The following is a 23,423-nucleotide window of genomic DNA, read 5'->3' as shown; positions in this document are numbered from 1 at the left end:
ATTCAAACCGAGCCAAAGACCTTAAATGTCAGATCTGAGTGCTGAGAGTGTTAGAGGGAAAACATTGTAAGGTGTAAACATAGGCAAGGACGTCTGATGCCTCAGGGCAAACTCAGAATTGGTGGAGAGTGCTGCATAATACCCCAAAGCTTCTAAACAAGAAAGAAGCACTTACTTAGCAAAGACATAGACCCCAGAACAGGGGGTGGGGGAAGTCTCCATTATCTGAGAGAGGATTAATATCCAGAATATATAAAGAACTTTAAAAAACTAAATATCAATAAAGCCAAGCGGCCCAGTTGACTAATGGGCTAATAAACAGTTCTTAAGATATGAAGTATAAATGGCCTACAAACATTTAAGAAACACCCATTAGCCTTAAAAGAAATGCAAATGAAAACTATGTTAAGATTCCATGTCTCCTCAGTCAGAATGGCAGCCATTAGAAACAACAAATGCTGGTGAGGAAGTAGGGAAAGAGGCACCTAAACACTGCTGATGGAAATAATGCAAATTAGTCCATTACTATAGAAATCAGTGTGGAAGCTCCTGGAAAAAAAAAAACCTAAACATAGAAGCATGGAAGTACTGTATGGCTTTGTTGTATCACTCCTGGGTACCTACCCAAAGGACTCTAAATCAACATACATGAAAATACTTACATAGTCATGTTCACTACAGCACTATTCACAACGGTCAAAATAGGGACTTGGTCCAGGGTTCTGTGAATGGATACAGATGATTTAGTTTTGTATATGCAATGGAGTTTATTCTATGCTTGTATCCATAGGGTCAAAACAACTCAGGCACAGTACTCTTTTGACACATGGTTCATGGTTTTGTTTTCTCTTAAAAGTTTGTAAATAATATTGGCCCATAAAGTCTTTGTGAGAATCTGTTTGAATGAATGGAAAGAGAAAGAAAAAGGGAGAAGGAGAGAGAATCTTAAGTCCTTTATTTCATCATTCAATTTTTTTTGCTAGCTCCATAAAATGAATTTTATAAGCTTGTATGTCTTCTGATTATGTTCATAATGTCTTAGCCAGGGTCTTATTGCTACAACAAAACACCATGACCAAAAAGCAAGTTGGGGAGGAACATAGGGCTTATTTGTCTTACACTTCAGATCACAATCCATCATCGCAGGAAGTCAAGACAGGAACTCAGGCAGGGCAGGAACCTGGAGACAGGAACTTATGCAGAGGCCATGGAGGGGTGCTGCTTACTGGCTTGCTTCCCTGGCCTTGCTCACATTGATTTCTTATAGAACCCAGGACCACCAGCCCAGTGATGGCACCACCCACAGTGGCCTGGGCCTCCCTCCTTGATCACTCATTGAGGAAATGCCCTGCAGCTGGGTCTCATGGAGGCATTTCCTCAGCTGAGGCTCCTTCCCCTCTGATGGCTCCAGCTTGTGTCAAGTTGACACACAAGTCTAGTCAGTACACATACAAGAATCTTTTGTGTTTTGCAATCAGCAGTCTTGAAATACAGCTTATGTTGGCTCAGAACAATTATATTTTTAGCTCATTTGTTGTATCTTCCTTGGTAATGTTTTCTATTTTTTCTTGCATCTGTATTAACAAGTTAACCTCTTTCTGAAGTGCGTCAGCATATACGCAGATATTCACAAAACATTCTCGATGTACATACGGGACTGCCTACATAAGTGTAGTTATGATGTATAGCTCCCCTTGTGCGCTCTCTCTCTCTCTCTCTCTCTCTCTCTCCTCTCTTTTCTCTCTCTCTTTCTCTTTCTCTCTCTTTTTTCTCTCTTCTCTCCTCTCTCTTCTCTCGTTTCTCTCTCTCTCTCTCTCTCTCTCTCTCTCTCTCTCTCTCTCTCTCTCTCCAGTTATATTCTCCACATTTAATTGAGCACTCTCTCTTTGCCTCTGGCATCACCTATTTGCCACGAGGAGCTGTCAACTAGCTAGTTTGGAATTCCTACAGCCAACCCAGAGTAGGTTGTAGTAGGATTAGGAAGCCTGGCCCTCTTCCTACCTTCTTGCTTGGTGAGAGGTGTTTCAGACTCAGAGAAGTGATCACCAGTCAGCATTTTCAGAAGCTGCCATATTAGCAAATATGTCACCTCGCCAGTCACTTACAGTGTAAAATGGTGACAACTAGATTTGACTCACAACCTTCAACACTTACAAAAAGAGAAAAGAAAAGAAGGGAAGGGTGAGAGGGGACTAGGAGGAGAGAGGGGACCTTGGTGTGACTTGGGGCTGCAGCCAGGGTTTGCAATAGTAGCTACAAAGTTCCACTAATCAGAAGTAAATGAAACCAGACGTCCAGCCAAGTTTAAGACTACCAATGGACAATTTGCCAAATTTACTTTCAAGACATCTTTTTTCATTCTTGGTGTTTAAAAATGATCTAATTTATGTTATTTTGATTAGGCTTTTAGACAACTCTTTTTATGGGTACAGAATCTTGATTGACAGAGTCAGTCCACGGTAGCTATCTGTCCAAATGTGAGCATAGCAGCATTTAGAAAAACATTCAGACACTTTCCCATTGCCAATACCAGGAGCTATGTTGGCTTGGGGCAAATGTAATGTACAAAACTAAATAAGCTTCAAGTCTTCTGCATTCAGCCAAGTAGAGCTTTCTTCCTGAATTTTTGCCTTAACCTATTCACAGGGAATCAATATAGCTTATATAGTCCCAGACAAATGATGACTTCTTTTTCCTTTCCACTTGACCCTTTTCTTGCCCCATTACTTATCAATTTCTATTTTTTAAAAATATATAGAGCTCGTTTCTACTTTGGAGAGACTAGTAGTGAAGGTACTAATTAGCTACCCTTGCCTTCATGCTCACTCCAAGCTTATCTTTATTACGGGACATTCTGTGCTCTTGTCATAGTTGAGCAAGCTCTCTCAGGTATCCCGGCTCCCCAGCTACAGCACACCTGCACCGGAAGTAACATGCTATGGCTGGGTTCAAGTGTTTTGTTAATTTAATTTTAAAATTATGTTCTCTCTCTCTCTCTCTCTCTCTCTCTCTCTCTCTCTCTCTGTCTCTGTCTCTCTCTCTCTGTCTCTGTCTCTCTCTCTCTCTCTCTCTCTCTCTCTCTCTCTCTCTCTCTCTGTGTGTGTGTGTGTGTCTGTCTGTCTGTCTGTCTGTCTGTCTCTCTGTGTCTCTGTCTCTGTCTCTCTGTGTCTCTGTCTCTCTCTCTCTCTGTCTGTCTGTCTCTCTGTGTCTCTGTCTCTCTCTGTCTCTCTCTCTGTCTCTGTCTCTGTCTCTGTCTCTCTCTCTCTCTCTCTCTGTGTGTGTCTGTGTGTGTGTGTGTGTGTGTGTGTGTGTGTGTGTGTGTGTGTGTCTTTGTGTAAGATAGAAGACAATTTGTAGAAGTTGGTCCTCTCCTCCCACCATGTGGGTTCCAGGATTAAACTCAGATCCCCAGGCTTGCTGAAGAGTAGGCACCTTTACCCACTGAGCCATCTGATCACCCTCGGATGCTTTGGGAATAAACTACCATTGATTCCCTGGCTGCCTAGCATGCTGAAGATCCCTTCGTGGTAAAGTTTTAACATATTTGGTTTGTGTGATAACACTTTTTTTTTTTAAATCCTAACAAGATTAAAACAGCTAAATTTTAAGTCTGGACTTTAGAAATAAGACAATTTATATTTATAACAAGGGGAGATGTGAATTCATCAAATTTATCATCATCTTTTTGGTGATAGGTATTATATCGGTGCCTTTAAAATGTGTAAGCACGCATCTGCATTTGCCAAAGAGTTAATAAAATGAGTCTGGATCCATCCCTGTGCAAGTCTTTTCTGGGTTGGTTTGCAAGGTGCTGGCACCTGGCACCTAGTTATTATTCCCTAAGCTCTATGGTGACTCTTGCTCCCAGCAGCACTGGGGGAGGCTTTACTCCCCTCCCCCTCCCCTGAAACTAATACGGAAATGACCCTTTGAAGCAGAGACGTATGAGTGACCTTGAATTATTCAGGACATTTATTACTAATGAATGTACTCCTCGGAGCTCTTAAAAAATGATGCGGCTTCAATTGCCGCTGCTGTGCCTGAAGCTGCTGGGCAGCGAGAGGAACAATCAACCCTATCCAAGAGTGCCGTGCCTGGAAACCCGCTATCCTTCAACTTTCCCTGCTTCCAGAACAGGGGTAGCGTAGCCGCGGAGTGTTTGACTGAAACGTTGCTCCAGGGAAACTAAGGAAGGTAAGGGGCTGTCCACTGTGCATCTCCAGTTGTCCAGACTGGGGTGGGAGGCCGACATTCCGCATCACATGGGAGCTTTGGGGGGATTTGTGGCAGCACCCCTATACCGAGGAGAGTCCTGACCTGGTTTCTCTTGTTGCATTATTCAAAGCAGAAACTACTTGCAAGTCCTAGGTCCTGGCAAGTCTCAGGTTACCACCGTTGCCATTGTTTGGTTTCATTTCATCTTTTAAAACTTTGAGACAGGATTTCATGCAGACTGGGCTGTGTAGCCAAGGATGACCTTGACCCTGTCACCCCTCTGAATCCAGCTCTCAACTACAGCCACACAGCTCTGTTCTCACTTCCTGTGGACCGGGATCGAACCCAGGGCTGCACGCATGCTGAACAAGTACTCTACCTACTAAGCCACATCTCCAGCTCACTGTCATATTTTAAAGAAAAAAAAATTGAATCTGTTTCCATTGGGCCTTTTATTTTAAGTGATATTTATCTGCCAAATGCTTTTTTTTTAACTTTTAACTCATTCATCTACTGGAAGAGTGGAAAATATTATGTGAATTTAATTATGGAATAACCTTTTAAAATGTCTTCAACTGCTCCTGTTAGTGGATTTTTTCCTTACTAGAACCGTATAAATCTTTCCTATATCATAACATTCTTTTTAGAAATTTTTTTTCAGATTGGTTAATTTTGTTTTATGTGTGTGTTTGGCATTTATATATGTGCACTATGTACATGTGTGCCTACCTGTATGTATCGCATTACGTGCATGTGCAGAGGTCAAAAGAGGGTGTTGGAACTCCATGCCTAGACTTGGAGTTCCAGATGGCTGGGAGCCATCATGTGGGTGCTGAGAACCAAACCCAGGTGTGCTGCAGGAGCAACAAGTGTTCTTATCTGTCAAGCCATCTCATTAGGCCAAGCATAAGATCCTTTTTATTTATAGTTTACAGTTATTTACTGGGCAGCTAACTCACTGATTTTCTAAACTGTAATATGAACTCTATGTAGACACTTATGTATGCATATGTAGGCACATTGATAGTATTTGTTAAAATTTTTATGTATAGGATTATTTGGCCTAGTTTTATTAGAAATTTAAACAACTGAGGTCTTCATATCTGACCCTTAACATTCAAGTAAACAGTATTGTCTTCAAATGGGAATTCAGTCCACTTTCTTAATGCATTTGCCTTCGATTTTTAAGTATTAGCTTAACTGAACTATTCCCAGTTCTCTGAGAAAGCAATCTCTATCGTGGCGCTCCTTGTTTTCCATCCCCCAAGGGGATGTAGTGGTCCTCCTGAACACCTGTGTTCACCACTTGCAGGTGAATGATTCGTCTGCTGCCCCTCATCCATCATCCCTCCTATGTGAAACCTTCTGTGGAAAACGTTGGTTCAAGGACCATCTTGCCATCTGTCCCAGCATCCCAGGAAATCTGTGAGATGTACCCAAGTAAACAAAGTGAGTGAGTTGTTCTTTGTTAGGCTTTTTGACATAGATTGCAGACAAAAGTTGAAGAAGAAATGTGTCACAGAGTAGACACCAGGCAAATTTGTGGGTGAAAAGTAACTTATTGGGTGACCAAAATGATTTTCTCTCTTTTAAACAGAAATCCATAACATAGAAAACTATTTGTTCCGTTGTCTCTAAGATGCCAGGAATAATATGACAATAACAATAACAACAAAACCTTAGCATCAATGTAATTATATTTTAAATTACTATTCTTATCACAAAATCTTGTATCCTGTTGTTGAAATGATATCTCTGTATATGCTTTATTATCAAGCTAAGTTCACAGTCCCTTATGGACCCAAAGGTGAGAGAGAGAGAGTCCCAGCTGTCATTAAACAGAGATTTGGTAAATAGATGTGGAGAGACTAACTTCCTTGCTTCCAGCACATCTGAATGCTAAGATGAGCCCCAGAGAGGTCAGTGGCATTGTCAGTTTTGAATTTATTTGCAACTTTATTTCCTTAACAAATTTAGGCTGTTAACCTTAATTGCTTGCCTTAAAATTCTGTGGTCTCTTATTATTTACTGAAAACAACAAAATAAATATTTTAAGTTATCTTTGGCCCTTTCAAATTTGAAAAGGATCCCCCCTACCAACATGCCAGACACCAAGCACTGGACAACGCATTTGCAGTTCAATTTTCTGTCCCTAACGCAGTGTTCTCAATTCGGTGTGCATCCAAGGCGCTTGGTAAATATTGGATTCTGTCTCCTAAGTTTGTGATTTGATGCTTCTGGGTGGAGTCTAGGAATGCTCACTGTTGACAAGTATGTCCCCAGCCAACACTAGTTAGGGCATTCTTGGGTCATGTTTTGGAGGACCACTAGCCTACTGTGTATATTTCCAGATATCAAACTAAGGTGAGAATTTGCAAGAGGTCTTATCATATTCACCTTGATATCTATCTGTGGAAAATAAGCACAATGATGTAACTGAACAAAAATAAGGATGGGTAAAAGCCAAAAATCATTTCTCAAACTGCTTCTGTAAACAAGAAAATACACACAGCTTGTGTTGTTATAGTTTAATCACCTAAAACTGCTTGTTCGTAGCTTGAGGCCTGAGACATAGAGAAATTCCACCTTTTCTTGAGTTTTATTTCACTACCAGAAAAAAAAAAATAAAGAGAGCATATATAATAACAGTGCCTCCGGGAGGTGGGGCTGGCAGCAGGTCACCTGGACTACTCAGTCATTCTCCATGGTACGCTGTGTCACAGCTTGCCACGTTACGCTGCACAGCTTCATCAGATGACGCTGCAAAGCATCACTTGACAGGAATGAAAGGCCAGATGGCTGTGCAGCTCCGTGCCTCTCCTTCAACAGGAGCTGCAGCTGGGGGCCTGCAAGGCCTGGGCTTGCTAATTCTCTGTATCCGCTTGGTGCATCAGAAAGAAACCAGGGCACAGAAACCCGCTGATACCCATGCCAGATATCACACTTTGGTAAATTATTTCTGCTCTGCTTTGCTCTACTCTCAGTGTGTTCTCCCCCAGAGGCTAAGATGTTCCTGACTTCTCCCACCCTCTAATGTTGTCTGAAAAGTAAGCATGTTCAAAGCACAAGGAAACACTGAATCCCGAAAGAAGTAGAGCAAAGTGTGGGATTTGTATTAGGCTTGTACAGTGCTCATCAGAAAAGACCAGACATGAGGAAGTTGTGGACACCATGTCTTTCTCAGTTGACAATCTTTAGGCAGAGCCCACATCTGTCTATATATGGGTCTTTGACTCATGATCATGTATTGTGTATTGAATTAATGTATAGGTTAGTGGTTCTTTGGTATTAACAAAGAATTGAGTCTGAGTTCCCAGAGATCAAAATCTGCAAATTCTGCTTGAATTCTGTACTAAAATGTCACAGTACTTGTATATACCCGGGCACATATAACCTGTACTGAAAACTCATCCCTAGATTATTTATAATATATAACAAAACATAAATTCCACAGAAATAGTTGTTACTATGAGTTATTCATAAATTAACTTAAAGAAAAAGTCTGTGTTTGGTATAGATGGAATTTTATGACTATTTCTGATCCTTCACCCGATTGAATCTGCAGATGTGGAAATTTCTAATACAGATCACCAGCTGTTAAATTCAGAGTGTGGCTTGTGGTGGTATGCTATAGCTTTGCAAAGACAAAATCTAGCTTGGCTCAGCAATGCCTTGTTGAACCCTTCAACCATGGGGCTGGCAGCTGGATTCCTAGTAGCAAATATGACTTGCCTCCCGGGAAGCAGGTATAACATGCTATCTGAAAGCAATTGGTAAGGCCATAACAGATGTGCCACGTTTGCACCAGTGGGTTAATAGCGCCTGGCCGGGCACTATCGTTGCATACAGGCTTTGCAGCTGACTAAGGCTGTTGATGACAGTTCTTCCCCAACCAACAGCCTATAAAGGACCTGTGGCATCCCGTGCTAAAATTTTATGGTGAAATTTGAGCATGCCCAGAGGCATGCTTTATTACACAAGATGGGCACATCTAGAAGTTTCTGAATTTTTAAACTTTCAGGAATGTGCTCCATGTCTGGGGCGGGGGTGGGGGTGGGGGTGAGCATGCCCAAAAGTATACTTGCCATCTTTCCTTCTAGACCAATGAGGTTAAATCAAAGGTATCACTAATGCAATTTTTTTTTGTTTATTTTATTTTTTGGTTTTTCGAGACAGGACTTCTCTGTGTAGCCTTGGCTGTCCTGGACTCACTTTGTAGACCAAGCTGGCCTCGAACTCATAGCGATCCACCTGCCTCTGCCTCCCGAGTGCTGGGATTAAAGGCGTGTGCCACCATGCCCAGCTACTAATGCAATTTTTAACACATTCAAAAATGTAACTGCCCCCCCAATTGCATAGATGTACATATTAGATAACAGAATAGATAGTATAGATTATGTAGATATATGCTGCCCTTCCCAAATAGAAGTTCATGCTTTTTTTAATTCAAGGAGAATATTATTTGAAAATAATTCTCATGATCTCTTTACCTGCTGTCTGCAGTAAATCTTTCTCTATTCTTTCATTTCTTGGTGGTGCTCACATTGGCTTTACATTCACCAGAATCCGAACTCATTAAATTTTGCTGTGCTAAGGCCTCCGGTGGACTTTACGAACTGCTCCTTAGATTCAAAGAAGCTTTAGCTCTTCCCTAAAGGATAAGAAGAGCTTGGACTTTGAAATACACACAGGAATGGCCAAAGAAATACTACCTTTCACCCTCTAAATTATCCAGTTGCTGCCTGGAGAAGAAATAAGCAAACAAACAAACAAAATGTTATTATAACTCTCCTGTCACATAAGCCTGAGTCAGGGAAATCCCCTCACCTGTTCTTTATTCAGTCCCCTTTTGGGGACCCACATAGCAAAGGCTGAGAGGCCAGCTGTGTTTCTAATCGCAAGCTTTCCACCCCACAGTAGCCCACTTATTCCTAATGCCTGGCATCTTAGAAATCAGCTGATGTTTAATTTGAAACCAGTTGTATTTTGAAGTCTTCTTCTCCTTAGTATAATTAATATGTCAGTCTTGAGCTCAGAGCTTAGCTTTATGCAAAACATTTGCTTCTAGAAGGTGTTATGGTTCTAAACTATTTAACTGGAATTTGCCATCACAGAAAATGTCTGACATACAAGTTGCTCAAAATGCAGAATAAAAATACAAGGACAGCTCTTTCCGAACTTGACAACTTGTTTCCTCTCGCTCAATACTCTAACTAACCCAAACATCATTATTCCTGAATTTTTTTAGACCCCCTTTCTTAGTTTGCTTCCTATTTGTGATAAACACCATGACCAAAAGCAACTTGAGAGAGGAAAGTGCTTATCTCCTGTTACAGCTTAAAGCCAATCATCACGGGACTGCAGGAGCCATAGAGGAAAGATGATTAGTGAGCACCCCATTTTCTTGGCTTGTCTTTTTGTACAGCCCAAGAAGACCTTCCCAGGGTTGGCACCATCCATAGAAAGCTGACCCCTCACATGTCAGTCATTAATCAAGACAATGCCCCCACAGACTTGACTAGAGGTCAGTCTAATCGAGGCGTTTTCTCGACTGACGTTCCTTCTCTCCAGATGACTCTTGCTTCTGCCAAACTGACAGAAAAACGGTGTGCCCTACCACCATCTCAATGAGCGATCTCCGCTGCATTCATAAAGAAAACAGTAGCTCTCAAACGTGAACAGATACCATCCATCACATCCTTTTATTTTAGTCTTCCCCTCCGGGATTGAGGGATAGGATTCTCAGAAAAACAAATCTTTTCAGCTGTGCGTCCTCTTCCATCCAGCCTCTCTCTGTGAAGGCCAGTTGCAACAGAACAGTTTGACCAAAGAGGCTCGACCCTGTCCCATTGATAACTTCACGGAGAGAACGGTTTATAATGAGATGACAGGATAGTAATAAATGCATTGTATTCTTGGAAATTGCCCGAAGACTAGATCTTAACTGTTCTCACCACAGGAGGAAAAAAGTATAATCATGTGAAGTAAAGCATATATTGGTTAGAGCTGTGTAATGGATCTAAAAATATGCACATATTTTAAAAGAGCATATGAGACAAAATAGGCCTGGGGAGAGTAGCCTAGTCGCAGAAGCTTGCCTTGCACATCCAATAACCCATGTTTCATCCCCCTACACTGAGAAAAGGAAAGTTATACATCATAAATGTATGTGATTGTGTCTGTTAGTTAAAACAAATACAATAAAGTGAAAGAAAAGAATAGCCTGTGCTCTGCTCAGAAGCCATCACCAGGAAGCAGTGGGCCTGGCCCATCCCTGCTCTCTTTCCTTGTTTCATTCTCAAGATGAAGACCCTGACAGGAGAGTCATTGCTACTCCAACCCACATTTCCGAGTTAAAGTCCGGCAGGCAAAACTCAGTCTGAACCTTGAATCCTGAACATGGAGTCCTTGAAGCAAGATTCAGGGGATAGCCAGAACCTGGAAACAGCCTAAGTGTCCCTCAGTAGAAGAATGGATAAAGAAACTGTGGTACATTTACACTATGGAATACTACTCAACTATCAAAAACAAGGAATTCCCGAAATTTGTGGACAAATGGATTGAACTAGAAATGATAATAATGAGTTAACCCAGAAGCAGAAAGAGTCAAATGGTATATACTCACTTATAGCGGGACACGAGCCCGAGGGGCATGTCCCAAGAAAGTCTTCGCTTACCAGGAAAGTGGGATAGAGGGGAAGACTTCCTACTGGACTTTAGGTGAGAGAATTAAGAGAGAATGGGGAAATAGAAGGACCCAGAGGGTCCTAGAAACCTACAAGAGGATCATTATGACGGGTGGGTCTGGACCCAGGGGTCCTGCTCAAACTATGGCACCAGCCAAGGACAATGTGTGCAGTAAACTTCAAACCCCTACCCAGATCTAGACAATGGACAGGACATTCTTCACAGTTGAGTGGAGAGTGGGGTCTGACTTTCACACAAACTCTGGTGCCCCATATCTGACCACGTCCCCTGGATGGGGAGACCTGGTGGCACTCAGAGGAAGGATAGCAGGTTACCAAGAAGAGACTTGATACCCTATGAGCATATACAGGGGGAAGAGGTCCCCCTCAGTCACAGTCATAGGGGAAGGGAGTAAGGGGAAAATGAAAGGGAGGGAGGAATGGGAGGATACAAGGGCTAGGATAACAACTGAGATGTAAGATGAATAAATTAATAAATTATATTATAAAAAAAACTAAAAAAAAAGATTCAGAGTATTAACTGTGCACCTGCATTGATGTGTACACTTCTTAATATATAGGCTTTGGCTTCATTTCCCAATGGACAGAGGGCAGCTGGTATTGATACACGTAGGGTTTCAGGAACTCAGATTAGGGGAAAGTAGTTCTTCAGAAGAAAGGTGATGCAGATGCTGCTGAGCCAGAAAGCACACTTGGAGGACCACTGCTTTGTACCATCAATAGCCTGCCTAAGACAAACTAAACAATTCGTGTGTCAGACCTTATAAAGCTTTATTGAACTGCTTTACCAACAAGACCACATGGGGAGATCTAGTCTGTAGTTTTAAATTTTGCTAACCATGAAGACAGAGCACCAGTCTTATCAGTTAAGAAATCTGTCTCGAGACAACAAAAAGCTGTACTGTGAAACCATGACACATCTCTTATTGACATTTACAGATAAAATAGCATACTGCCTGTCTTAATTGTCTCACCTACAAAATAAGTCTATAGGAGCCCTCTGATTTTCCTCCCAGGGTGTTGGACATGCTCAATGAGGTAAACATTAACCACCGAACTTCATGCTTTCTTTGCAGATGCTCTTAATAGGATTGAGAACTCTGTCTATAGAACAGCCTTCAAATTACGATCTGTGCAAACTCTTTGCCAATGTAAGTATAAGTCCTTTGTAACACTCAAGGCAATCGGATCTTGATGACGTGTGATGTTCAATTCATGGGGAAAAGCAAAACTTGCCCCACTCAAGTAACTGCCTGGACCAAGAAAGCTAGACCTATGCATTTAACCCATTGATAACATACAAGAGGTGGGGGTGGGGAGGGCCCACGGTGAGGAATCTACCAATACGTTGCTTCACTGACAGCAGTAGGAATGGTCAGCAAGGGTTTCTGAAAGTAAAAGGTCCCACACACCAAGATAAAGTATCGCATGAGCTCCAAGGAGCAGGGCCCATAGGCTATCACTATTTGAATCTCGTGAGATTAATGGACAGCACCTTTATCTGCCTGGCTGTAATTTAGAACTCTCACAAGACAAGAGCCCCTGCATTCCAAATGCCAGGCCCAGACAATAGAGGCCTTGTGATCCTCAATTTAAAAAAAAAAAAAAAAAAGCTTATAGCTGCTGCCACCTATGACCAGGTTTTATTTAAGGCACTTTCCCCAAACATGCTCCTTTATGCCTCAGACCTGCCCCTTCAAAGCAATATCAGAAAACAAATAAAAAAATTTTATTATGCTTGGTGGATTCCTTATCTGTGAGGGAGATTTACGAAGTGGCGAGAAGCACCACCGGCTGGCTTTATCATTTCACAGGCTGAAGCACTTTAAATGCCAGCGGCTCCTGGGGATCTTGACATCCCCACCTCTTGGGTGGTGCAGGGAGTGTTTATTAATCCTGTCTGTCACCCTCTGTTGGCAAGAAACTATAGGCTGGCTAGATTTCACTCTTCTCTCTATTCCTTGCCTTGTAAACTTTTTACATGATGGTTATATATATATGTGTGCCTGTGAGAACTAAGCCACCGTTTTGGTGACTAGCCCTGGGTTTATGAACCACCATCTCTAGATAATAATGTTGACAGAACCAAGATTTTTTTAAAAGGTAATATTGCTGAAGAAAAGTGAGACCTACAGAGACCGGTTATCCAGCTCCCACTTTTAGGGTGTCATTGGGGTTTATCTTTTACTATGGCAGTTGCAAACACAACACTCCAGCCCACTGTATTCCTTCTGAGGCTGTAAACAGGGAAACCGTATTCAAATAAGAAAAGCCAATGTTTAGTCCTCCCAGGGCGCAGAGAACAAGTATCTCTCTCACTTCATCTGCACAGCGCTTCAACTTCCTTAGAAGGTTTATTCTTCACGTCTCTTCCTCTCTTTAGCTTCAGCCTACAAGATAGTGGCCCAGCAACTGGCCTACTGGTTTCCATGTCTTAATTACACATGGTTTTCCAAAATCAAATCAACTGTCAGAATAGCCATGGTGGAATTGCACACAAAAGGCATAGATCCATGGAGGGCATATTTAATTCCCTTTAAGAAAAATGGCTACTGCAAAACAAAACAAAACAAAACACACACACACACACACACACACACACACACACACACGAAAAAAACAACAAAACAAAAACCTCTCACCTAAACACCAGGAGATATTTTCTGTGTTTGATGCTATTTGCTCACATCAGGAAATACGTCTCCACCCTTTGCTCACTTCCTGCAGTGGAGTTACTGGACAGCTCCCTAATTCAGCAAGTCCTATGGTGTGGACGTGTGCAGGAGAGCACAGAGACCTCCCTCTCCGTGCAGCAGCTTTTCCAGGAGCTCCAGGAGCTGTTTCAAAGAATGCGGAACCCAGAACAAGTGTATCCAAGAGCTCCCGAACTCACCCTCAGTCTTCTCATGGCCATGTACGACAGGTGAGGACCTGCGCATTGCCCTGTGGCCACAACAGCAAGATTTCCAGCCACTGGCCGTTTGGTTCTGTCTAATGTTCACATGAGAGCTAGTGTGTAAGACGTGTTTTTATTTGTCACTAACCAATTCATTACCCAGCCAGTAGGAAATAAAGAAGTTTTCCTAAGTGTCACTTGTACAAGTAACTCATAGAAGCAGGAAGTCTCTTTCTTCTCTATATACTTATTTCCATCCTTTTGGAAGGGTAAAATGTGCTTATACTACACTTTGTCCTCCTCTCTCTGGTACTGTACTTCTTGTTCACACCTTTTGTATCAAGGTTGGCTTAGTTGGGTGTTTATCTAGAATGGAGTTGGCTATCCAGCACATAGACGAGTAACAGTTGACATCGCATCAGCGGATATGTCATGCTCTGGAGACTGTGACTCTGTGTGGGCAGGTGTCCTGTCTACAGTTTGTCCTTTGATACCCTGGGAATTTTTTTCTGCCCTTTCTCAGTTGGTTTGAGGAAGAGAAAGAGGAGGAGGAGGACATGATGATGATGGTGATGATGATGATGACAATGATGATGGTGGTGGTGGTGATGGTGGTGGTGGTGGTGATGGTGGTGATGATGATAATGGTGGTGATGATGATGGTGGTGGTGGTGGCGGTGGCGGTGCTGATAGTGATGGTGGTGATGATGACAATGGTGGTGATGATGGTGGTGGTGGTGGTGGTGATGGTGGTGATGATGATAATGGTGGTGATGATGATGGTGGTGATGGTGATGGTGGTGATGGTGGTGGTGGTGATGATGATGGTGGTGGTGGTGATGCTGATGGTGGTGATGGTGATGGTGGTGATGGTGGTGGTGATGATGGTGGTGGTGGTGGTGATGATGGTGGTGGTGGTGGTGATAATGGTGGTGGTGGTGGTGATGGTGGTGGTGGTGGTGGTGATGGTGGTGGTGATGGTGGTGGTGGTGGTGATGATGGTGGTGGTGGTGGTGGTGGTGATGATGGTGGTGGTGATGATGGTGGTGGTGGTGATGATGGTGGTGGTGGTGGTGGTGATGGTGGTGGTGATGGTGGTGGTGGTGGTGGCGGTGTGATGATGACCATGACAGTGTAAGCTTGCCTCTGTGAGGAAAGCACGATATAAACCATGGACAAATTCCTTGTAGTTGTTTTCTTTCCCAATTTGCTACTTATTTTCTTACTTCACAAATAACAGATAAGTGCATTATTGAGTAATTCTGTCATGCTTCTGAGTGTCTTTTCAATTGTTGTCCTTATCTGTAAGGACAGCCCTCGTACCTTTGATAAATTGTCTGTCCTGGGTTGAAAGCTACGCAGCTAGTGGGCAGAATGCAATCAGGCATTTAGGGTAGCGTCTATGAGTGTTGTTGGAGGGGGCACATTCTTGTTATCCTCATCTTTGCTGTGTGGAATGCAGGTAGGTGAATCCTAAGGGAGTAAGACCCAACCTACTAGGATGGACCACATCTGCATGCCCAGCCCTGACAGGTGCTCATCACAGAGAAGCATTCAGTAAACTGTTACCCAATGATTAATGGATAAATGGATGAATGAAATAATCATTTTCACTCAATGCCCTGTTCTGCCAAATTCTAAATATATGGGGGGATCATGAGACGCTAACAACATAGCATTATATATGAAATACCTATTAATAGTTACAATTTTTATAAACCACTTCATGTAAATAACCCTGCCCTTTCCATTCTTGTCTGGGATTTGTGGCCCTACAGCACAGGATCAGGCATTCTTAGGCTTCAACCTGTGTCTGCTGCACTGGTCGCCCTGTCAGGGGACAGCCCTCTTACAAAGTACAGAGGTAACACGCAAAGACATTAAGTATGCTCTGAAGTGTGGTGTCTCCTCAACCCCAGTATGTCATCCTGTAGCTGCTGATTTCTGAATCCCTGTCACAGTGACCTGCTCTTCAGCATGCCTCAGTGTGACCACCTTGGTTTGGTTTTATTTCCGTTTTTGACATTTCATTTTTATTTTATGGGTGTTTTGCCTGCATGCATGTCTGTGTACCTCATGAATGCAGTGCCTGCCTTCAGAAGCCAGAAAAGGGGAAGTCAGATGCTCTGGAACTTGAGTTACATACAGTTATGAGCCTTCCTGTGGGTACCAGAAACCAAACCCAAGTCCCCTGGAAAAGCAGCCAGTGCTCCGAACTGCTAGGCCATCTCTCTAGTCCTTGCCTTGTTTATATTTAAGAAAAATGTTTACGATTGTGAGGATCTCAGGGATTTCTTTTAAAAGCTATGCTTTCTAGTCTTGCATACCTCAACTACCCTTGATGTTTATGATTTTAGAGACTATCCAGAATCTACGAGTTGCCATTATTTTTAAATTGGGATCCTTACTTTACCATTCACCAGCCTTTACCACAGAGGTCTGGAATTACCAGGGGTGAGATGTAAACGCATCATTAGTTACTGACGGCCTGCACTGGATGGCTTTCACAGGATCAGGCAAACAATGAGAGTATCGCTCCCATGTTTCTTTCATGCTCACAAAGACACTTTCTCAAAGCACGCACTCTCTGAGGACACAAAAACTCAACGAGAGATGTCTTCTCCCTTTATGTGCCCAGCTTTTTTTCAGCTCTATGCAGAAAACAACGGGAGAGCTGATGCTTCCCGGGCCCGCCTGACTCGAAGAGTTTTGAGAGCCTTACTGACAGATCTCCAGCAGGTAAATACCAGCACTTACAAATTCTCAATTGGTGTCAGTCATATCAACCTGCTGTCATTGTTGTTGTTGTGGTTGCTGATGTGGTGGTTGTTACAGCATCGGTTAATCTGTATGTAGCCCAAGCCTCAGCCGTGCCTGTTTCTTCCTCTACACTGAATCAGTGACATTTCCAAAATGTGTCACCTTGTGTGAGCCATCTTTCTGTTGCCCAATACCCGAAATGTCCAACTTAAGAGGCAGAAATTGTATCTTGGCTCGTGGCTTTAGAAATTCCAGCCCGTGGGCCTTTGTCCCTAATGCTCTTGGATTGTGGCAAGTTGAAACATCACGATGGGAACATGCTGCTCATCTCATGATGGCCAGGAGAAAGCAAGAGACTAGGATCCAGCGATACCCTCCAAGGGCTTACCTCAAGAGAGGCCCCGCTTCTTAACTCTTCACCTGCTTTCTGATGCCACCAAGCTGAAGCTAAGCCTTTAGCTCATGACTTGGGGGCTGTGGTACTTAAGAGCCAATCATAACACACTCTCATTTCCAAAGTTGTTCCTTGTCCTTTCCCATCTGCAGCATGAGGCCTGCATTCCATAACGCTCCACAGCATCACAAGCAAAGCCTTTGTGGCTTGACCTCACCTTTCCCTTTAAACACAACAGATTTCTGACTCTTAAAAAAAAAAGTCTGCTATTCATTAATTAGAAAGAGTCAACTTTAAGATGTTATAACTAACACAAAAATGGGGAAAAGTCAAAGATTCAGAAGACTAAAATGAATTTATAGATGGGCACAAAACTGAATGCTACGTGAGACATGTTATTTTGGGGTTTTGTATTGGTGTCTTAAGTGCACACTACACCTAGCCTCTAAAAACGTGAATTCTCAGAGAAAAGTGCTATTAAAAACCTGAAAGGTTTGGGAGGCGGTTATGTTATTTTTATAAAATTGTGTTTGTTTCTCAGTTTCTCTCTTAACATGTCTATCACCCAAATAATTGTGACTTTTAAAATATTATTTGTAAAACAACTTCACAGCACAATAACTGAGCAGTTATTACTCTATTCTTAACCCTCTAAGGTAATCTGGCTTCCTCTCAGTGTAAATCCCAGAGATATTTGCACTTTATGGCTTTTCTTGTTCCAGCTCCTCTCTTCAGCCCATGGCTGAATCTCCTACTTTCTCTTCTAAGGAGGCCAGGAAGTTCGGCCCTATTCTATTCCCTTGTCAGTAATTGGTTGGCATATCATGGGACAATTGAGAAGAAGAATTTACACAACACTGAGATAGGAGATTCTCAGAACAAGGATTAAAAGGGTTTACAGAACTCAGCATTTGAATTACACAATAACCTTCTGCCTATGTTTGTGTCCTAGCTATTGCTCAGTGGACCTTGGATTCCATCTTTAGCACTGGGAGGGAGTGGGTAACCCAATGTATGTACGTACGTAAGCAGAGTCTACTTTAGCCAGCTCTGCAGTGCTGTGCAGGCAGAGGCAACAGTCTCAAGTTCTCCTACCCTTTACCCTTGTCAATGAGGGAACAAATATTTTTAATGCTTTTCAGATGTACGTAAATGCCCATCTTGTCTGTAGTCTTTATTTTATTCATATTGAGTGGGACGCTGTTTATTTCGGTATGAGAGTCTACTTAATTGTGACCACTATGCTCAATTGAATAAATAAAGCACCTATTGTTTATTGAAGGCAAAAGTGTGAGTGCTGGAGATGGAGGTCTGAACTCAGTCCTCATGCTTTCGTGGCAGTGACTTAGCCTGCTGAGCCATCTCCTCGGCCATGTCTCTCCTTGTGGGCTTCCTATGCTTTGGTGTCTTTCTACCCCATCTTAAATGAAAGCTGTACCTTTGCTCTTTGATGCTGTCTCATAAATCCTGTAGGCCTTTTTCATTCCATGTTTTCCTTTTTCTATCTCTTCTCCTAGGACGTTCTGCTTTCAAACCCTTGTCCTGAGTCCGTACAGTCTGTTGATGCTACTCACTGTGGTTTCCATTTGGTTCCTTGATCTTTTCTCTTCTTGTACTTCCACTTACTTATTTTTATTTCTCTTAGCTTCTCCGATAAGTTTCTGACTTGTTTGTATGCATTTTCTTGCAGCTGACGAGCTTCCTTGAAATGGCATTTTTGCATTTTCCAAACCTTCCCTCTCCCTGTCACAGTAGAGCTGCTTGCTGTCTGCTTGGAGACATTGTTTTCCCGATTATTCTTCATCCTTCTGACTGTGTTTTGATGTCTGCACGTTGAAGGTGTAGGTAGCTGTCTTGGCTGCTTTTCTATTGCTGTGGCAAAACACCGTGAGCAAGGCAACTTATAACCAAAGCATTTAACTTGAGGGCTTATGGCTCCAGAGGGTTAGAGTCCACAGCCATCATGGCAGGGATTGAGGCAACAGGGAAGCATGCTGGGAAAACAGTGTGAAAGTTACTAAACAAGAGATGGATTGAGACGCATGTCAGCTTTGGGTGTTGACAGTGGAGGACTTACCTTCTTCCTTAGTGTCCTAACAAAATTAGTTATTTATTTTTGGTTTACAAGACTAAGGTAATTAGTACATGATTAGGACATTAGGATTATTTTAAGATTTTATTTTCAACGAGGCCAGAAATAGGTACTAAAACTAGGAGAAATGATGGAGGGTAATTGACCAATATAATGGATGGAGGTTATCCAGGTTGCCCACCAACTCATGTAAGAGTGAGTAGATCAGCTCCTGGGATTCAGTATAGGGACTGGGTGATTGGGTGAAATATAAGGCTGCATTGTTTTGATGTGTGGAGAAATGGGAGGAAAGATAGGGTGAGAATTGAGAAAGCTAGGGCTGGTACATCGTCTAGTTTGTTGGCGATCGATGGAAAAAAAATAGTGTAGGCAAATAGGGAGTACCATTCAGGTACAAGGTGAGGAGAGGTGTTGGGTAGGCTGGCTGGAGTCTAACTGTCAAGGTCTCCTAAGCAATTAGGGGGAAATGGGACTGAAATTGTGAGGAAGAAAAGAATAACAATAGGATGCCTAGGATATCCTTGATTGTGTAGTAGGGGTGAAATGGGATTTTATCTGCATCAGAATCTAGGCCAGATTATATCTGATCCACAAACATGACAGAGAGAGCTAACTGGGAATGGTATGAAGTTTTGAAACTTCAAATCCTACCTAAGCCCCACTGACACACATTTTCCAACAAGGCCACACCTCCTAATTCTTCCTAAACAATTCCATCAACTGGAGACCAAGTGTTCAAATATAAGCATATAACGGCAATTCTCAAACTACCACAGTTGATATTCCAGTCTTTAAAGTCTACCTTTGTCTGGGAATGTCCTTTAGCAGTAAACCTGTCGATAATATCTAGGCAGACTTGCTCTTATGGTCCTTAAGCCCATGAACCCCATAGCCATTGCCCTGCTGGGAGAGTCCTAAGCCCAGGATCATTGCAGCCAGCACAGATGTAAATTGAAATTCCAGCCTTACCTTCTAAGGTTGGCCTGCCTTTCAGAGTTAGTAATCTCAAGATTACTGTCTTCAGGCAGGAATAATGCAGGATGGAATCTGAGTCCATCTCACAGAGGCTATGGGCTCTCATCTACAGCAGTGTGGCTCAAAAGGCTTTGTCCACAGGAACTGGCTGTGTGTCCAGTGCTGTGTGCCTGCCTAGTGCTGAATTTTACTACAACCGATTCAGTCCTATAGATCAATGCAAATTGCCATGCCGGCCTCCTTTTTCCCCCTAACCACATGTTGTCTAGATACTGTTCTACCTTAAGCTAGTGGAAGAGTAGCATTGATTGCATAAAATTGCCATCCTTGCCTTCATCGTGTTTCATGTTGAGGACAAGGGGTGAGAATTGAGAGGGAGCCAATGAGACGGAGTGGTATATGCACATTATGTGCCAAGGGGAGTTGTACATACTAGAGACTGGGGAGGGCGTCATGTGTCCTGTCCTGTCCCTTTCTGTCTCATTTCCTTGAGAAGGAGTCTCTCACTGAACTTGCCTCTAGTCAGCAAACCCAAGCAATCCTCCTGTCTCCACTCCCACCGTGCTGAGATTGTAGGTAGAGATAGGTCACACCCAGCTTTTGACATGGGTGCTGGGATCTGAGCTCTGGTTTTCAGACTTACACAGCAAGCACTACTACCCACTGACCAATATCTCCAGGCACTCCTTTGTCATTACTATATTGTAGCCATGTACATTGCTCTCATACTGTGTTTTTTGGCTCTCGAGATGGCATCTTTGGGAGACAGTTGTTCAAACTGAAGCTTTTACAGGAGGAACAGTCTCCTTTACACTATCTTGTTCAGCTCACATCCTTTATCCCAAGATGTTCATGGTTCCTAAGTAAAGTGATAATTTAAATTTTTTTAATGTTTTATCGGCATAATATTATATACAATAATGGGTTTCACTATGACATGTAGATAACTTTAGTCATATTCACATACACCCATTTCCCTCTCTTGTCCCCTTCTCACTCCAGCCAGTCTCCTCCCTCTTCCAAACTCGTCTCCTTCAACTCTCACCTCTTTCTCTATGTGTGCTATGCGATCCAGTAAGTCTCGTTAGGGTTGTTTTTGGCACACGGGTGGAGAGTTTGATTATCGGAGATTGGGTACCTTACCAATGCCTACACCACTAAGGAAATGTTTCTCTCTCTCTCTCTCTCTCTCTCTCTCTCTCTCTCTCTCTCTCTCTATCTCTCTTTCATCAATCATTAATGGCATATCCATCCTCTGAAAGGAGTGCAGCCCCCATGACAGTGCACTGACAGACCCGCTCTTGTATAGTTTTTGTGCAGGGGACCATAGCTGCTTTGAGTCTGGAAAGCAACAGAATCAGCATTCCGTGCTTCTCTCCCCATTCCCTTCAGCTCTCACATTCTTTCGTGATGCTCCCTGAACCTTGAGAAGGAGGTAATAAAGATGTCCCATTTACGGCTGGGCACTCAACAGCCATTTATATTCTGTACTTTGACCAATTATGGGTCTCCGCAGTGACTGCTGACCATTGCCAAAAGACGCTTGTCTTCCCAGAGTTGACAGCAGATTTTAAATTTTTTTTTAGTAGGGTTAAAATGTTTCTGGCAGGGAAGGTTGGGGGGGGGGGAGGGGCGGTCTCAGGAGTGATAGAGGGACATAAATGTTGTCACCCACGGAGACAGGATTCAGCTCGGAGACAAAGGAATTAGGAAATAGTTTTAACTGCAAGGCAGTAATACACACTCCAGGGGCAAGGTGTGGACAGAGCCACACGTTATGGACAAGCTCAATAAAAGTGAAAATAATTCACAACGAGGGTGGGTAAAAGGAATTTCCAGGATGAGACCAGGTTTTCCCAGAGTAGGATCTACTTCTTTTCTGTTCCTGTATGGAGTGTTTGGATGTGTTGTAACATCAAATCCATGGTGAGAGATATCAGTTCTGCAAGGCTAATGACATGTAAATGTCCAAATAAGCCTAGGACACTCAGCATACATCTTGACACTGGTCCCAGGTGGTTTCAGAAAGGGTCTGGGTTTTGTTTTGTTTTCCTTTCTTTTCTTTTTTTCTTTTGTTACCAGATTCCAAAGTTAATACTGCTTACCGTTTTACAATAGAGAGAAATAGACAGACACAGAGACAGAGACACAGAGAAAGATGCAAGAAGGAAACATGTTTACTCAGAGCCAGCTCTGACGAAAGCAGAAGAGATTCTTTGCCTCCAATCTGTCTCATGAGTTTAGTGTGGTTTGATGGAAGAAAGAGGGACTGTCCAGAGAGACAATGGGCAGGGGAATCCATGCTCTGGGTAGCTTCCTCATCTTCCACAGGCGCTCTCTTCCATCTTCTTTGCTGAGAACCGCACATGGACTTGACTCCCTTGCATCTAGTGGATGAGAACCTTTAAAGGCTTCTTTTCAGCCAAAAGGATTAGAAAGGAAGGGGGTGCTGGTTAGCTTTTTGTCAACTCAACACAACTAGGATCATTAGAGAGAAAAGAGCCTTAGCTGAGGAAATGTCTCCATCATGTGGTGTGTCCGTACGGCATTTTCTTAACTTGTTGACATTTGTTTTTTAAACTCTATTTTATATGGGGGTATTGAAGCCTCTACCTCCCTTCCAGCAACCCCTTAACCCTGGGTATGAGAAGGAATGTTACTGAGGAGAGGGCATGCAGACCCCTTTACTTCTCCCAGTTGTTTAGGGTCAATTGGGTTCTTTTGGGAGCAATACCAATCTCTGTCAACAGCAAAGGCCGCAAGCAGTCTCCTCCGAGCTGCTGCATTGAAACAATTCTCTCCATGCACCTCTTCTTCCATCTCTGGTATCTCCAAACTGCTACACACCATAGGCCACACCCACCACCCCGCTCCACCCCTTTTCTCTCCAGGCTATCCTGTTTATCTCGCTCAGAGTCCTAGATCATGCTCCAGGGCACAGGGCAGGCCGTTACCATAGGCTTGCAAAGATCACTTCCTACAGGAGGCAATTATCAGCTTTGGACAAACTAAAGCCCAAACTAAAATCCCACACTTGGGCTTAAAACAAAAAAAAAATATATTTATAGCACATGAGTTTACAAAGAACCCCAAAACTTCCACTGCATTGATGACTGAAACTAGAGGGCCCAGGCCACTGTAGATGCTCTAGGTGGCCCTGAACTGTACAAGAAAACAGGCTGATCAAGCTTTGGGAAACAATCCAGTAAGCAGCCGTCCTCCAAGGTTCTCCTCACCTCTGCTTCTGTGTGAGTTCCTGCCCTGCCTTTCCTCAGCAAAGAATCGTGATGAGAGACCTATAAGCAAAATAAACCTTTCCCCCACAAGATGCTTTTGAACATGGTGTTTTGCACAGAAAAAGAAAAGAAAAGTAATTCAGAGAAG

General features: G+C 42.9%; 1 protein-coding gene across 1 annotated transcript in view; it reads left to right on the top strand.

Moving 5' to 3' along the window:
* The first annotated feature begins 5,537 nt into the window (after positions 1 to 5,537).
* The window catches only part of DYTN (dystrotelin), a 50,380-nt gene continuing 32,494 nt past the window's right edge, over positions 5,538 to 23,423 (top strand). Inside the window, 5 exon segments of the mRNA XM_084778392.1 lie at positions 5,538 to 5,664; positions 11,999 to 12,073; positions 13,650 to 13,845; positions 15,597 to 15,682; positions 16,457 to 16,557. Of these exon segments, the coding sequence (XP_084634518.1) occupies positions 5,646 to 5,664; positions 11,999 to 12,073; positions 13,650 to 13,845; positions 15,597 to 15,682; positions 16,457 to 16,557 (477 nt within the window). The 5' untranslated portion in view covers positions 5,538 to 5,645.

The sequence above is a fragment of the Acomys minous genome (assembly GCF_964271855.1).
Source record: "Acomys minous genome assembly, chromosome: 4".
Lineage (NCBI taxonomy): Eukaryota > Metazoa > Chordata > Mammalia > Rodentia > Muridae > Acomys > Acomys minous.
Note: the sequence above shows the minus strand (reverse complement) of the source record. Positions and strands in the feature narration are given on the sequence as shown.